We start from the raw sequence: 17,395 nt of genomic DNA on the forward strand, positions 1-17,395 counted from the left end.
CTTAGCTATAAAGTCAGTGGAAGAATAGTTTTCTCTCAAAGACCAGCACAGGTACAACTCTAAAAACAAGGTGTAAGTATCTGGTACAAAAATATGAATTAATCAATTTCACTGGTAAAGTAGTTATTTGCTTTATTATAGTCTTCCTTATTATAGATGCTATCTTCTCGCTACATGAAAGCAGCGTGTGTGGAATTGTTATGCTACGACCATCACAACTCCTCTCTCATGAGCTTTCGGTGAACAGGAAAGCATTTTCCATAGTTCACTTAGGGGGTGATCCTTCCCTGCACTGCATCAAGTTTACAAGGCCTTTTAGTAATACACACAGAACTGGCCAATCCAAAGAAAAAAGAAGTATTACACTACCTTACCTTCACTCATTTCATAGGAAGCTATTGTAGTAGCCTTTCTGATAAGATCAGCTGTATTTTTGTCCAGCGTCAGCAATAATATTCAAAAAGGCCAGCAGCAGAAGAAAGACAAAAGATTTCTAACTCTGAAACAGCTAGGAGCATAACTCTAGTCCTTACTACAGCACACAGCCACTCATAACCTACAAAGCTTGTACTCTTGATAAAAATAACACAGAATTCACCCTCCTCTCATAAACTATTACAGCTTCTTTCCTGTAGGAATAACTTCCTCTAGTCAAAAACACATTCCTCTCCCTCCTATTTTTAAAGAAGGTATACTATAGTTACAAAAAAATTGTCTACATAAGGAATTGAGCAGAAGTAGTCTGAAATACCATGTCTATCCAACAGTACAGTTCAGGAAGTAACAGATGCTGAAATAATAGTTCACTGATACCAAAGGCAGTATTTCCACCCTTCTCATTTATTTGGGGGTCTTATAAATTACTGACAAAACTTATCTCACCATTTGGTAAATCCATTTCAGCCAGATTAAGAAACAAATCTTTTCTTTTTTTGAACAGTTTAATTTCCTCTTCAATAAGGAGTCAAAAAAGCACCATAATATGAAGATGGAAAAAAGGCAAGAGCAGAATCCCTCCATTCTGGCATAGCCCATCACAAAACAAAATCCACCTCTACCAAAGTAATCTTTCTAAATGGATGTATTTCTTTGCCATTTGCAGGAGTTGCAATGCTTGAACGGCTCTCAAGTACACTGAAAGGCACACACACACAGAAAAAAGCACTACATTCTCAGTCAGATTGTGGACAGTTTTTTAGGTGACCTTTCAGTTACTTTATGAAGATTGTAAACAGTATTTGAAATAGCAGTATCGGCTTTATCCCATTCCTCAACCCACTTCCTTAAAAACAAAGGCTTCAGCTGTAAACGCACCAAGCATACCAAACAAAAAGACACTGCCAAGCTGTAGTGGGTTTCTGTGGCTGGGTTTTGGTAGCGGGAGGGGGTGGCTTCTGTTAGAAGCTGCCAGAAGCTTCCCCTGTCCCATGGAGCCAATGCCAGCCAGCTCCAGGACAGACTTCCTGCCGCTGGTCAAGGCCGAGCCAATTAGGAGTGATAGTAACGCCTCTGTGATAACATATTTAAGAAAAGAAGACTGTTGCACAGAAGAAATTCCAGCCAGGGAAGAGCGAAGTGAGAACATGAGAATAACAAAGTAGACACCAAGGTCAGTGCAGAAGGAGGGGCAGGAGGTGCTCCAGGCACCAGAGCTGAGGCCCCTGCAGCCCGTGGTGCAGACCATGGTGGAGCAGCTGTGGCCCTGCAGCCCATGGAGGACCATCGGGGTGCAGAGACCCACCTGCAGCCCATGGAGGAGCCCATGCTGGAGCAGGTGGATGCATGAAGGAGGCTGTAACCCCGTAGGAGGCCCAAGATGGAGCGGGGTCCTGCCGGAGACCTGCAGCCCGTGGAGAGGGAAGCCCACGCTGGAGCAGGTTTTTCCCAGGTAGGACTTGTGGCCCCTGTGGAGGACCCACACCGGTACAGCTCATTCATGAAGGACTGCACCCCATGGAGAAGTGACCCATGGGACAGCAGTTTGGGAAGAACTGTTGCCCGAGGGATGGACTCATGCCGGAGAGGTCCATCAAGGACTGTCTCCTCCAAGGAGGGACCCCACAGGAGCAGGGGAAGGACTCCTCTCCCTGAGCAGCGGCAGAAACAACAACTGACTGTATCCCCCATTCCCCGTCCCCCTGCACCGCTGGGGGGTAGGAGGGAGAACATGGAAAGAAGGAGGCATGGGGATAAGGTAGTTTTTAAGACTGTTTTATTTCTCACTCTTTGGCTCTGACCCTGTTACTAATAAATATAAGTACTATCCCCAGTTTGAGTCTTGTTTTGCCCATGAAGGTAATCAGTCACTGACCTCTCCCAGCTCTTATCTCTACTCATGAATTCTTAGCTGTTTTTTTGATCTCCCCTCTTTCCAGTTGCAGAGGGAGAGTGAGAGAGCAGCTTTAGTGGTATCTGGCCACGGTCAACCCACTACACAAGCCTCTCTCATAATAACATGCCTAATTATGAAGTTAAATTTCAGAAGGCTGGAACAGATTTAAGCCTTCATTTGAAGTACACTTTTAAGAAATCACTTTCAATTGTATTTCATTCAAAACATGAACACCTGCAAATCATATAGATAGGTGATGATAAACCAAAGTTCTGTCACAGTATGGAGTTTGAAGTCCAATTTCATCATCACAAGAAAAAATGAATAAATAAAAAAAAAATTAAAATGCATACCTTTTCTTGGAGGTAGTTCACCACTTTGTATTAATTCTGTTCCAGGATATACAATCTCCCCATCTTTTACCATTTCGTTCCACAAGCCACATAGTCCATCTCGTGTAAAAGCAAGCTGTTAAAAATAATACATTATATATAGTTACACATAACAATTTTCTCTCAAGGCAACTCAAGCTAACATTTAAAACACATCTGATTTTATATTTTGTCGCAGAAGAAAGAAAACACACATATCACCTCACTAGAATATTTATTGTGTCTGTGTGTATGATTGGGATTTAAATGATTTCTAGGATCTCTGATTCTCTAGCTATGCTATTTTCAAATTAAAAGTGTGTGAAACAGATAGGCTCAAAGACAGCAAAATTAACTTTCTTTTGGTGACAAATTCTCATCAAAAGCGTGGATTTGGTCACTCAGAACTATCCACACATTCAATAGCGGGTGGGGGCAAAGGCACGGGGTCTCATTTTTCCCTTCAGGAAGAGTTATTCGAAGTCAAGCTGCATAAAGTCACAAAACAGAGAAGTATAAAGTCAACAGCCCCCTCACCAAACCAGCAACTGAAAAGTAAGTTATCTTAACCAGAACATACGATGACATCAAGGCACTGATTAATAAATTAATTTAACCAGTTCAAACTGGTCCTCCTGTGCAAGGCATCTCTCACAGCCCCTCCTTCTTCCCTCCAACTGCTACAATGCCTCCTCTCAGATGCAGAACCAGACTATGGAACTGATCAAGACTAAAATCAGCTGCACATGGTAGAAGAGCAAAGAGCTGCCTCAGCCCAGGTCAGTTCCCAATAAGCTTAGTGTTCAAGAGGACAAATACTCGCAATAGAATAAACGGCAGGACTCTGGTAGCTGGAACCGCTCACAAAAGCACTGGCTGTAACACAAGTCTCCTGATGATTTAGTAATTTGGATCTCCCTTGGAGAATTCTAATGACCAGGATAACTTCTCTTCTGTGGATGTTGTTCTCTGCTTCATAAAATGCTGCAAAACAGGTATCAACATCCCTAGGGAATTCGAGGCTATAACTTGCAACAGTAAGGGAGGAGAGCAATACATGAAATTGAAAAACAAAATATTTTTGCATACCAAAGTCATGAGTGAATACATTACAAAAAAAAAAGCCCTGCTGAATACTTATTCAGAAGCATCTTTGTGTTATGTAACTACTATTCAAATCCAAAGCTGAGAAGTAATACACAGATGCTGCTTACACAACTGCCGTAAAATATTTACCATTACACACAGAACTCCACTTATCTTTAGGAAATAGCTCAAAATAAAATCTATTTTATCGATTATAAAGATTAAAAGTTTTAAGAGACACAATCACCAGCAGGAAAGACATTTGCTAATCCAGTTTATCTCAGTTAACATGAAGAATTAAAGTCAAGTTGCATGCTTTGTAACACACTAAATGACCCTAGTAGTTTCTTGACTTCATATTGCATACTTCAGAAATTCACTCAGACATTGATAATTTAGTAGTTTTTCTTTCAGCTGACATTGTACATGTAGGCTGACATTGTACATATCTGTCACTTACTATGCCCTGATCTCAGAGATATAAGAGGGGAAAAAAATGATGCAGTGTGAGCTAGACATTATTCAACTTATGTGTGATTAATCAACTGTGTAGCACTAGAATTATAGTGACCATGCTTTACGGAAAGGTACTGGCCCTGTTCTTCAGGGTTTGACAGCATAAAGACCTTTTGCAAAGATTTGTGTTTTGCTAAAAGCTTCACATTTGGCTTAATTTAAAAAAAAAATTGAAATAATCTTATAGTTCATTTCAACAATGAAAAAATCATTCACCATTAAGTGATTTTCTTGCATTGTTCTCAGTCTAGAAATATTTCAACAATATATGGGTTTTCCTTCTTCAGATGTGGTCTTTAGAGGGGCACCTAAGGAATTCATTTATCATAGTTTTTTTCTTGTGAAAATAGCAAAACACAACTGTTTCATTAATTTTGGCTCATATGTGATAGATTAAAAAAAAAACAACTTTTGCCTGTTAAATGCTAACCTATGCTAAAATACAAGCTTGAAAAACAGCAAGTGAGGTAACCCTCCAGATGGGTTGCATAATAAGCTACAGTTCTCAAAAACTAAAGTTCTTTCTCTCATAAATTGTCTTTTCACACATTTTCTTTTACATTCAGATCACCTTGGTATGGAAACGATTCTCACAGTTTATAATCTAAAGGCCTACAGGTTTTGAATTCAAGCACTGTTTTATTTCAGAAAATTTACTACTTTTGAAAGCATTCCTGCAAAGTAGAATTGAGAACTGTTTTCTCCATTTTACCTCTAATCCTTTTACACAGCAAAAAGTTCACTCAACTCTTTCACACAACTAAAAACTGGAAAAGTAAACAAAATTTCTTCTGCCTTGGGTTTGGTGTTCAAATTCTTATCAAAGTAATTTTCTTGGTATGTTGCATAAAGATAGAGGAACCACCAAGACTACAGGTCACAGAGAGTTCCACCTCCTTTTCCAAATACTTCGTGGAAGCTTATCCCATAAGCAGCCTTCAGATAAACAATTTTGCCTTTACTCAGGTTGTAGTTAACATTTTGTCAGCAGTATGTGTGTTGGGGGAAGGGAAAAAGGAGACATGCTTGAAAGTAAAGGAACACTGGACTTATTTTGCAGCAACAATCAAGGGAACCAACTGAAAGGATCACTAAGAAACAGTTCTTACAACCAATTCATCTGTCATAACTGAGGACAACTTAATAATCTACTCAACATTCAGCAAATAGATGCTATATGCTATACGTGATAGTCAAAAATGAAAGAAAAGACTAAGTTCTAAAGTGATAAATTATTTAAGCAATTTTATTTTCATGATCTCAAAAATACATAATCATAAGATTCACCACTCTCTTGAGAGAAACATGTCATTTAACCTACAGAAATGGGGAGGCCAGAGGCTCATGCTGGCATCCAGAGGGACCTCAACAAGCTGGAGAAATGGGCTGAGAAGAACCTCATCAAGCTGAACAACAAGTGTGAAGTCCCACACTTGGGGAGAAACTGCCCCAGGTACCAGTACAGGCTGGAGGTAACTCAGGTGGAAAATGGCTTTGCAGACTAGACCCCAAGGGTCCTGGTGGGGACTGAGTTGAACATGAGCCACCAATGTGCCCTTGCCACAAAGAAGGCTAATGGGTATCATGGGCTGCATTCGGAAGAGTATTACCAGCAGATTTGGGGAGGTGATCCTTCCCCCACACTCAGCACTGGTGAGGCCACATCTGGAGTGCTGGATCCAGTGCTGGGCTCCTTAGTGTGAGAAAACATGGACATACAGAAGGGAGTGCAACAAAAGGCCACAAAGATAATTAAGGGCATGGAACATCTTTCTCATGAGAAAAGGCAGAGACAGCTGAGACTGTTTAGGCTTGAGAAGTCTTATGGGGAAAAAAAACTCATCAATATATATAAACATCTGAAGGGAAGGTGTAAACAAGAGGGAGCTAAGCTTTGCCCAGTGGCACCCAGTGACAAGGACCAGTGGGAGTGGGCATACGCTGAAACACAGGAGGTTCCCTCTGACCACCAGGAAACACTTTCACATTGTGAGGGTGACCAAGTACTGGCACAGAGGGCCCAGGGAGGTTGTTTTAATATCCTGGAGATAGTCAAAAGACATTAGGACCTGGTCCTGGGCAATGGGCTCTAGGTGGCCCTGCTTGAGCAGGGGAGTTAGGCCAGCTGACCTACCGAAGTCCCTTCCAACCTCAACCATTTGTGATCCTATGAAACTAGCAGTTGAAGATAACAGTAAGTCAAATGTATGGTAGAAAACTCGAATATCAGCTTTGACTACATAATCCTGCTTTTCTTTCTTTCTACAGTATTTTATGACTATCTTAGCCAGAACAAGTATATATTACTTTCTTTTTTTGCTCTCATCGATACCTCTTGCATTCAGTAATTTGTAAGGAGTCTATCAACACATCCAAGCAGTCAGAGAGAACTAGAAGTTTGTTCAGAACAAATTTAGAAAGTATCTCTCTGCCTTCTGTTTTGAAAAAAAAAAAAAAATATGGCACTTCTTCCACTAAATTCTTTATTTAAAGTTCACAAGGTAATCCGCAGTGAAATGGAAGAGACAAAAAACGCATCTGGTGTCTTCACTGTTTCTGACATACTTGAGTTGCAAGCACAAGAGCAGCAATCTGTGTTTTGTAAAGTCTAATACTCACTAGATTGCTTGATTTATGTGGACATCTTTCCCTCTAATACCTTAGTAACTTTATTTGTGAATGTTTAAAGGGATGAACTTGACAAACTCAGTAAGCTAACATTAAAAATAATTAAGTTTCATCAAACTTTTGCAACTGGCAACAGTACCAGAGATGTACTTTATGTAAATCTCTCTCTTAAGTCCCTGCTTGCCCTACCACCTACACGCTGGACAAGAGCAGTTCCATGCTCCACTACTACTATCCATTGCCTTGCAACTTTAGCCCATGTTCCTAATCCTCCTACTCATTCCCCATGCTCAAAATCTCCCTCATCCTTCCCATGGCATCTGTTGACCTCCTCTCAATCCCCATCTCCTATGCACCTCACTTTCACAAACCCCAAGCCTCTTCCACCATTTGTTGCACTTTCTCATTCCCAGAGCACATCTTGATCTCTGCACTTGAAAGCCATGTATCTCACCAAATCCATACTTCCCACACAAACCTAAGGCTCAGCCCTAGTTATCCCAAACCAAAAAGGTAAGGCCTTAAATAGACTTTAAAGTGAATTTCTACTGTAAACTGGGCAGCCCCCACTCTAATCTTTTGTTAATCTCATCTCTGCAGTTAAACAGTAATTTATTCTGTCTAGTACAACATTTGATTAAGTCCAAGGGGTATCTAGTTTGGCTGCTGGTATATGCTGCTGCCATTCTCCAACAGGGCTGGCAGTGAAATTCCTGTCCATTCCCATCAACTCTAGACAATAAGACACCGGCATCGACATGGTATTTTAAAGAGTCCATTAAAAAACATTTCTCTTTAGAAATATAATAAAATTAAAAACAGCCCAGTAATAGCAAAGAAAATCACAGAACAGTACGTCCTTTCCCAAGTCTTTCGTTTTTGCTTTTTTGAATCCATTCAACTCATGCTTCCTTTTTCATTGTTGTCTTTGTCAGTATTGTGTCCTAGCTTCCTTCCCTGCTGAATGAAGCATGTCCTGAAACCACAGCTGCTTATCACACCTATGCAAAGCACAGTGAACCATCGTTAGATCTAAACATACTGCTCCAAAGCTCTGAGAGCAAAGACAGAAAAGTTCAGCAGCCCCACATTTCTTCAATGGATTTGAGGGTTAAACTAGAAAAGTCCCCGTAGTAAGTCTGCTGGTCTTCCAGTTCAAAGAGTAGGATTTTCATAAAAATCAAAATGCTGAATGTAATTTTGAAGGGAAAGTAACAAGATTTCAAACCAACGCAACTCTTAAAGGTGGATTTTTCATCTTAAAAAGCTCACTTTCATCATGGCAGAAGATGATGATAGAAATAGTCTGCCAACAATGAACTCAATGAAAACTGATGAAAATGCATCATGTTCCACTTGTAGACAGCTCTTGCACCTTCACTGTTGCCTAAAGTTTTTCTCCACACTACAGGAAAATGAAAGGTTTTCCCTCTAACTCCTACTAGTAAGCACAATAGTTCTCCACAGGATCCAGAATAAGCAGCCTAATTAAACACCATTTGAACACACACATGCATCCCCTTAGCTCACAGCAATTCTAGTTTTCAGTTATTCATCCATCACTAATTAAAGGTCTCTGCATAAGATTCTAAATTAGTACAGTACATCTATTTAATCAGAATTATTTTAAGCACAGTTTGATTCTACAAATTGAGTATCTAGGTTTAAATAAACAACTTTAACCTCCCCTCTTTAAAATAAAAGGATGTCTTCCTTAGAAACAGTCATTAAAACAAAATCTCCTATTTCACACAGATTTTGCTATAAATATGATGGTTTCTACTAGAAATAGTCATAATTAGGTAGGTGATTTTAAATGTATTAATTCAAATCTAAATAAATAAATCAGAAATTGAAATTATATGCTGACTTTCCTAGTGACGTTAAACATGACACATGATAAAGTGACCTGTAGTAAAATCCACCTGTTTTGTGACTTCACAGGATTATTTTATTAAGAACGATGTTATACACACATATACACATCATCGAAGGCCGGATTACATATTGTACTACTGATGTTATCTTATATTCAGCTGATTTAATTTTTCAGCTGCTGTAACAGTTTGTGTTTTTTTCAGACAACACAGGACATCTTATTTTGCTCCACCAGGAAATTCAGAATTTCTAGTAAAACAATTGTTTCTAAGCATTTCAAAATTATACTAGTAACTGTAAATCATACAATCACAGGTCAAAAATCACAAAGTTAATAAAACGACACAGAATAGTCACGGGATAGGGTGGGTCTGGGTCTTTGTAGAGTATTTTGGCTTCCTAAAATAGTATTATTTAGTTTCAGATAAATTAATATAAGCAAAAAGCGTATTGTCAAGATACACTTCTATTAACATTTTGCACCACTTCAGTAAATCCTGCAGGCCAGAGGCTCACTGCTACTACAAAAGGGCTTGCACCTTTAACATTCTCTTAAGAACAGTAATAACATGCTACATCACACTGCCTTTGTTTCTTAGCAGTAACATCCCAAAACTGAGTAAGAACATTTAAATTTGGCCCGGACGCCAGCTGCAACAGTGACGCACACAGGTGATTAAACACAATCCATGCTACAATCCACGTATCATTCTTTCCTTATTATATTAATACCACTATATTACAGACTTATTAATGCACATAGTACTAGAATATAGTGTATTACATTGTTAATGCAACAGCATCTTCAACTGAAACAAAAAGGAATACAATGATTTTCAGAGACATTTCACTGGCTTAATCCACAATAACTGCCAGTGAAGTCGAAAGAGCAAACTGTCCAGCAGCAGTGACAAAGAAAAAGGGTAAGTCAGACTTTGGAGACCACCAGGCCACCAAGTGAAACATTTTACTTCCAATTCTAGATATACACCCCAAATCTTGCTACAGCAAAGGTTAGTTTTAAAGACTTTGTATGTCTCCTAAGTATAATTCTGTTTCTCCAAGAACTTTCACCTACTCATTCTTGGAATGATTTACAGTGAAAAGTTAAAAAAGCTGCAAACTGAAGAGTTTCAGGGTCCCATTCTAAACAATAATTTGTAGTCATTTAGTGTGTCTTCTTCAAACCCCTCATAGTACTGTGTTCATCTTTTCAACTCCTGCTGACTGAACACCAGTAAGGCCCTTCTATGGTTGAGATGGCAAAAACATGAATGGTAGGAGATCTGCATATTCAGTACACATTGAACTCAAAGAATTAAGAGACAGGATTTATACCTATTAAAAAAATTCATATGCAGCTAGGTCATGCTAGTCAACCAGTAGCTAAAATAGCCAATCATGTAATAGAAAAATTTTCCAGAGCCCAAAACCCCTTGACAGAAGACATCTGCCATTTAATACATTAAAAAGATGCAATTCAAGGCTCACATGCAGATTTTTCAAAATACCAAATACATACATCCAAGTAAGAGTTCTGTGATAAGGACCTGTGTAATACCAAAAAACAGTTAATCTAGTAAGAAAATTATATTATACCCAGGCAGCCTGGGTAGTCTTCAGATTCCAGAAAAGTGATGTTTGTGTCCAGCAGATTACAAACAATTACTGTTATTTCATTAATCTCATTATTTTGATTACAGCTTGATTAGAAGAAAACAAAGGGAGTACCCTGACAATTAGAGTCTAACTTGTAATTACTCATAAAAAACTCTTATAAATAAGAGCATTTATTCATAGAACTGTGTTACAAATTAAGACTTTTATTATTAAAATGCATTATTACAACACATTAACTACAGTCTCATTAAAAACAAATATTTCATTGCATTTATACACACAACTAAAAATAACTGTTAGAAGTTTGAATGACAATTGAAAAAGTTTACATGACAAAGGGATGCAGAAAAAAGATACTATGAATAAGAGGGAAAATCTGACAAATCACATGAATAGTCACATTTTTCACCCCATATAATACAGAAGAAAAACAAGCAACACATAGTCAGCAGCTGTTACAAACAAAGGTTGTCACTTTTTCAACTAAAATTTTCCTGTATTCAACAATCATTGAAGCAATATATTTGTAATCTAGAAGCTACCCTCTTGGAAGCAAAAAAATATTTCCATATTTCTTAATAAGCTTATCTCCAAAACATCTTTTACTGTGCTTATTTACCACATTAGACAAAACATCTGACTTTAGATCAAAACTTTTACTTTTGTAAGAACAGAAGATGAAAATAGAACCAATCTAGCCAAATCAAGAGCAAGCCCTGTCATTTTATAGCATTTACATACAAGACCTAGTAAATAATGTAACCTCTTAGGCTATATCTGTCACTTCTGATTCCAATTTAGCTTCTTTGATGTAAAATACTGGAGAAAGACTGCTTTCAAATCACAACTGCATGGGGAAAAATCCTTGTCTAACCACATGAACTGCTCAACTCAACCATTCAGACTATCAGCACATATCTGGGATAAAGTCACAAAGACAGAATTTTTGAGAAATTTTCAGTAGCATTATTATTAACTGTAACAAAGGAATAACACTGGCTGGCACATCCCAACAAGAATTTCAGAGTTTTGAGCAGGAACTTGCACAGTTATTCAAGGTAAGGGATCTATATGCAACATCTGGGGAAAGGAAGATGGGGAGACAAGGACTTAATCTAGTTACTCATTTCATCTAAAACAAATATAACTGATCCAAACCATTCTATTTCTCTGTATTTTCCACTTGTCAAACCCGATTTTGGAAAACATGATGGTATTCTCCTCCCTTATACAAGTTGTATGATACAATGAACAGATCATCTTCTAAGACAAAAGAAAACTTTCACCAAACACTGGTACATTTCAAAGACCACTTCCATTTCAGCCACATATCTTTGACAAAAAATTAACTCCCTTCAAAAGGAGCAAATTCAAAAGGATGCCTCTACCCATCATATAAACAGAGCTACAGTTAAAGCTAATTTGAATTCTTGAAAACGTAAATTAGATTTCCATCACCTTTCGCTTCAGTTCTCCCGTGCATTAAAGCTGCTATGCAGGCAAGACATTTAGCAACAGCCTAAATGAAGAATTTATAGTTCTAGCAGAAATGCCACATACTTAACTAAGGGTTTTGACACTGTGCAAAGATAACAAACATATGTAGCCCAGCTTGTTTCAAAGCAGAAGGGACTGAACAGACAATGATCTATTTGCAGCTCAAAATAAGTTCTTCAAAATGTTTCTTCAAAACCAGCTTTAAATCTGTGTAGTCAGAAAACCCCATACACTAACTCAAGAGCAATCTTCTATTCGTCAGCTTTTCAGACTAAAAGCATCCTTGATCTGCACCTGAAAGGTCACGATGCAATACGACCATCAAACTTCTTACCTGCAAGTCTGTCTTCAACCATTTGGAGTCAAATCTTGCTTGAGCAGACAGACAAAAAGAATCAGAAGACATGTTTCCTTCTTCAGCCTTCTCTCCAGGCTGGCTGAGCAGCCCAACCGGCCACAGAATAAGGGGGGGGAAAAAAAAAAACAATCTAGCACATGAAGTAAACCACACAAGGTTATTTTTGTCCAGACTAGGATGGCTTCCACTTGATCTTTAAAAATGTATCACGAAGAAGGACCTCCCTCGCTTACATCCCCTGAATTTGCACGGGGAGAGGAACACGCATTAAGAACACTATCTGAACCCAGAAAAACGCCTTCACTTCCCTTCCCTATCACACCCGTGGGAAGAAAGCCTCCCTTCTGCTGCACTGAGCCACACCAGAGGCCTTAACGCTGCCCCTCAGCCCCGTAAGTGGTGCATGAAATAAATAATTGATCGCAGATTACGCAAGCCGCAGGCCAACATAAAGCGATTATCAGGGTCACCCGCACCCCCTCCTCCCCGCTGGCAGCCCAGGCCCGGGGGCTGTCCCTCTCCCGGGAGCATCCCATCCCAAACCACCCCCTGCGCTCACGTCCCGCTATCACCGCCCCTGACGGGGCCAGCCGCTGCTTTCCCCCACCTCGGCCAGCCCGGGGAGGGGGCGGCGGGGCGGGGGTCGCCGGGAACTCGAGCGGGAGGAGCGGGGAAAGCCCCGCCCGGGCAGGGGTCGCCGCACACGGCGCGGGGGCCGCTCCTCCCCTTCCCTCCCCTCCTGGGATGGGGAGCGGAGGCCGCTCTCCCCGCGCCGCCCGCCCGCCCACCACCGCTCCGCGGGGCGGGGGCACTGCCGCCCTCTCCTCCCCGCTCCCCGCTCCCCGCCGAGCCCGAACGAGCTGTCGGGGCTCTCACACTCACCGGGCAGCTGCGGCGATGGCGACGGCTCCTCGCGTCGCTACACCGCCGCCCGCTCGGCCCCGGGTAATCCTCGCCCCTCCTTCCCTCGCCCGCCCGCCCCCCACCCCTCCGCCGGCGGAGCCGCTCGCCGGTCCCTCCTTCGCTACTGGAGACGGGCTAAGCTCGGCTCCTGGTACGCCCGCGGAGCGCTCTACCAATCGGGAGAGCAGCGGGAGGCGGGACATCCTGTCCCGCAGCGGGGAGGGGAGGGGAACGGGGCAGGGGCGGGCGGAGCCGCGCCGGTAATAACGGAGACCAAAAGCTACTCGTAGCTGGAATGCTATAAGAGATTAAACAAACAAACAAAAAAAACACACAAAAAAGATGTTTTGGGTTGCTTAAGTAATTGAGGGGCCATCTGCAAACTGTACTGTTGACTGTTGATTTCTCAAAGAAGGAAGCTTTCAAGTAGGTCAGAGGAGTAAGGTCATTAACGAGGAGTAGCTCGGAGGCAAACAAAATGACAGAATCACAGAGTGGGTAAGGTTGGAAGGGACCACAGTGGGGCATCTGGTCCAACCTCCCTGCTCAAGCAGGGTCATCCTAGAGCACATGACACAGGATTCTCTTTCTCTGGGGACATTCAAAACCCACCTGGATGTGTTCCTGTGTAACCTTCTCTAGGTGACCCTGCCTTGGCAGGGTGGTTGGACTAGATGATCACTAGAGGTCTCTTCCAACCCTTCCAGTTCTGTGATTCTGTGATTCTGTGTCCAGATGGTTCTTGAATATCTCCAGGGAGGGAGAATTCACTGCCTCTCTGGGTGATCTGTTCCAGTGCTCGACCACCCACACAGTAAAGAAATTCTTCCTCATATTCAGGTGGAACTCCTGTGCATCAGTTTCTGCCCATTTCCTCTTGTCCTATTGCTTGGCAAATCCAAGAAGAGCCTGGCTCCATCCTCTTGGCACCCTCCCTTCAGATACTTATATCTGTTGATGATGTTCCCTCTCAGTTGTCTCTTCTTGAGAGACAACACAGCACTCTCAATCCAGCCTCAGAGGGTTGAGTAGAGGGGCAGGATCACCTCACTCAACCTGCTGGCAATTCTCTTCCTGGTGTACCCCAGGATACCATTGGCCTTGGCTCCAAGGACACACTGCTGGGTCACGGATAGCTTTGTTGTCCAGCAGGACCCTCAGGTCTTTCTCCACGGATCTGCTTTCCAGCAGGTCAGCCTGTACAGGTGCCAGGGGTTATTCTTCCTCAGGTGCAGGACCATGCACTTGCCTTTGTTGAATTTCAGACAGTTCTCTGCCCATCTCTCCAATCTGTTGAGGTCCTTCTGAAGGGCTGCACAGTACTCTGAGGTATTGGCCCCTTCTCCCAACTTTGTATTGTCAGCAAACTTACAGAGGAAGCATCTGCCCCTTCATCCAAGTCACTGATGAATAAATTAAACAATACTGAGCCCAACATTGAACTTTGGGGGACACCACTAATGACAGGCCTCCAACCATGCCACTGGGATGCCCTCTGGGATCTGCCAGTTCTCAGTCAACTTCACTGTCCACTCATTCTGGACACAGGACACAATTCCTGAGTTTGCCTATGAGGATGATGCAAGAGACAGTGCTGAAAGCCTTGTTGAAGTCGAGGTAGACAACAACCACTGTCGTCCCCTCATCCATCCAGGTAGTTGTTTCATCATAAAAGGCAATCAGGTTGGTCAAGCATGATTTACCTTTAGTGAATCCATGGTGAGTACTCCTGATCTCCCATTTGTCATCCATGTGGATAGAGATGACCTCCAGAATGAGATGCTCTATCACCTTTCCAGGGATTGAGGTGAATCTGACTGGCCAGTAGTTCCATGGGTCCTCCTTCTTGTCCATTTTGAAGACCAATGTGATATTTCCTTTCTTCCAGTCCTCAGGCACCTCTCCTGATTGCCATGACCTTTCAAAGATGATTGTGAGCTGATGTGCCAGCTCCCTCAGCACTTGTGGATGCATCCCCTCAGAGCCCATGGATTTGTGGATGTCAAGATTGCCTAAGTGTTCTCTAACTCAATCCTCCCTGAGCAAGGGCAAGTCTTCCTTCCAACACTCCTTTGCCCTGGTCCTTTATCCTTCCAACATTCCTGATCTCTTGGGCCAGAGATTCTTGAGGGCTGATTTTGTCAGTGAAAACCAATGCAAAGAAGGCATTCTGTAACTCTGCCTTCTTTGCATCTTCTGTTATCAGGGAAAGAGTAGAGGCTGGAAACAGTAAAGTGATGCCACTACTTGTGAAGGAAGAAGGATTCTGGGAAATAAAGCAGGGACTTGCTAATAGCAGGCAGTGACAGGAATTTGGAGGCAAATGCTGACTGATTACCTAAGGGAGAAACTGCTCTGAGGCAAATAATCATCCTTCAGCATAACTTTGTTGGGGATGTATATCAGTAGCTTGAAATTCAAATTAAACAAAAGTCAAGCTTCTCACAATACTTAGACTCCTGTTCTCTTGCTGCTAACGAATTAGGAATGTAGGAGCAAGACTTGGCAGATGGGACCATTATTGGGTTTGGCCAACATGAAGCCACAGACTGAATGTCAATGAAATGCTAACAGAACTGAGACCATTTGCTGTCATTTAGGCAAAGGTACACAACATTTAGTTGTTCTTATGTAAGAAGCATTGTAATAAAACAGTGGATTTGATTCTCCAGCGTTCATTTTCAAAGTAACAAATGCAACCGTGACCTAACTGGTTAGCTTGTTACTTACCACAGACCTCTCTTGGATCAAGATATAGTAGGCACTTGAAGTAAAATACTGTACAAAATTTCTGAAGTGCCTGAAAATTTATATAAAAATACAGAAATACAAAATTTCCTAAAGTTACTCCTAGAAACTTTAAAATATGAGCCTTCAAAACCAAAAGTAGTTCCCTTTGAAAAATTTTCCCAAATGCCTACACGTTAAAAGCTTTAAGTTGAGGAGACTGGAAATATTGTCATGCGTATCATGTTGTGTCTATTCTGACTAGTGCATGGCTGAGCAAGAACTAGCATGCCAGGATGGGAAATATTTAGTCTTTGCTTACCTGGCAGACTGAAAATATAAGAAAGTAGTCATATTGACATATTCTATATAGGGATAAAGACTGCTTTGACATGTAAGGATTAAGGGACAAACAAATAAAGTGGATATTGTAATGCAAGTCTACTATAGACCAACCATCCAGGATGACTACACTAATGAATTATTCTTTAAGGAACTAAGGGACACCTCTAAATCAACCACCCTTGTCCTTAGGAGGAACTTCAACTTGCCAGATGTTAACTGGACTACCACAGAGCTGATACAAACAGGTCCAGAAGATTCCTAAAGCACTTTTTGTTACAGGTACTAAGGGAGCCGAATAGGAAAGGTGCTCTCCTTGATCTTTTTGCTTGTTAACTAAGAGGGTATTGTGAGTGGAGTGATGAATGGTGGCCATCTTGGCCAACCTCAAAACAATTGAGTTTAAAATCTCTGTTGACAGGAGGAAGAGGACCAGAAAAACTTCAACTCCTGATATGAGGAGAGCAGGCTTCAGGCTGCTCAGGGAACTAGTTAGCAAGGTCCCCTGGGAAAATGCTTTTCAAGGTGCAGAGGTCCATCAGTGTTCTCCCAATTTTCAAGAAAGGTAAGAGGGATGGCCCTGGTAACTACGGGCCTGTCAATTTCTTCTGTGTCTGCGCATCATTCAGCTGGATAAACACATGCAATGGGTGAGCAACTGGCTCATGGGTCAGGCACAAAGGGTTATAGTAAATGGGGTTGCAGCAGGCTGGTGACTGGTCACTAGTGGCGTTTGGCATGACTTCATTTTAGGGCCAGTGCTCTTCACAATCTTCATAAAGGACTTGGAGCTGTTGGCTCCTTCAGAGAGGTCCCACAGAGAGGCCTAGACAAATCAGAGCGCTGGGCAATCACCAACCATATTAGGTTGAACAAGGGAAAGTGCTGGATTCTGCACCTGGGATGGGGCAACCCTGGGTGTACAGTGCAAACTGAGGAATGAGACACTGGACAGCAGCACCACAGAAAGGGACCTGGGGGTTGATGGCAAGTAGAACATGAGTCAGCAGTGCCCTGGCATCCAGGAGGGCCAATCAGGCAAAGCACTGCCAGTTGTTCGAGGGAGATGATTGTCCCATTCTACTCTGCCTCACCTCAAGTCCTGTGTGCAGTTGTGAGATCCTGGATCCGAATCTC

At 41.8% G+C, this 17,395-nt stretch overlaps 1 protein-coding gene across 2 annotated transcripts in view; it reads right to left on the reverse strand.

Moving 5' to 3' along the window:
- The window catches only part of HERC2 (HECT and RLD domain containing E3 ubiquitin protein ligase 2), a 108,729-nt gene extending 95,471 nt beyond the window's left edge, over positions 1-13,258 (reverse strand). For both annotated transcript variants that reach the window (XM_027726342.2, XM_027726343.2), the window contains exons 1-3: positions 13,169-13,258; positions 12,263-12,365; positions 2,686-2,800 (exon numbers count right to left, since the gene is read on the reverse strand). In XM_027726342.2, coding sequence (XP_027582143.1) covers positions 2,686-2,800; positions 12,263-12,334 — 187 coding nt within the window. In that variant the 5' untranslated portion in view covers positions 12,335-12,365; positions 13,169-13,258. The remainder of the gene's footprint in view (positions 1-2,685; positions 2,801-12,262; positions 12,366-13,168) is intronic.
- Between the last annotated feature and the right edge of the window lie 4,137 nt (positions 13,259-17,395).

Source organism: Pipra filicauda, unplaced genomic scaffold (assembly GCF_003945595.2).
Source record: "Pipra filicauda isolate LSUMZ 115617 unplaced genomic scaffold, ASM394559v2 scaffold68_size4259465_pilon, whole genome shotgun sequence".
NCBI classification, from domain to species: Eukaryota; Metazoa; Chordata; class Aves; order Passeriformes; family Pipridae; genus Pipra; species Pipra filicauda.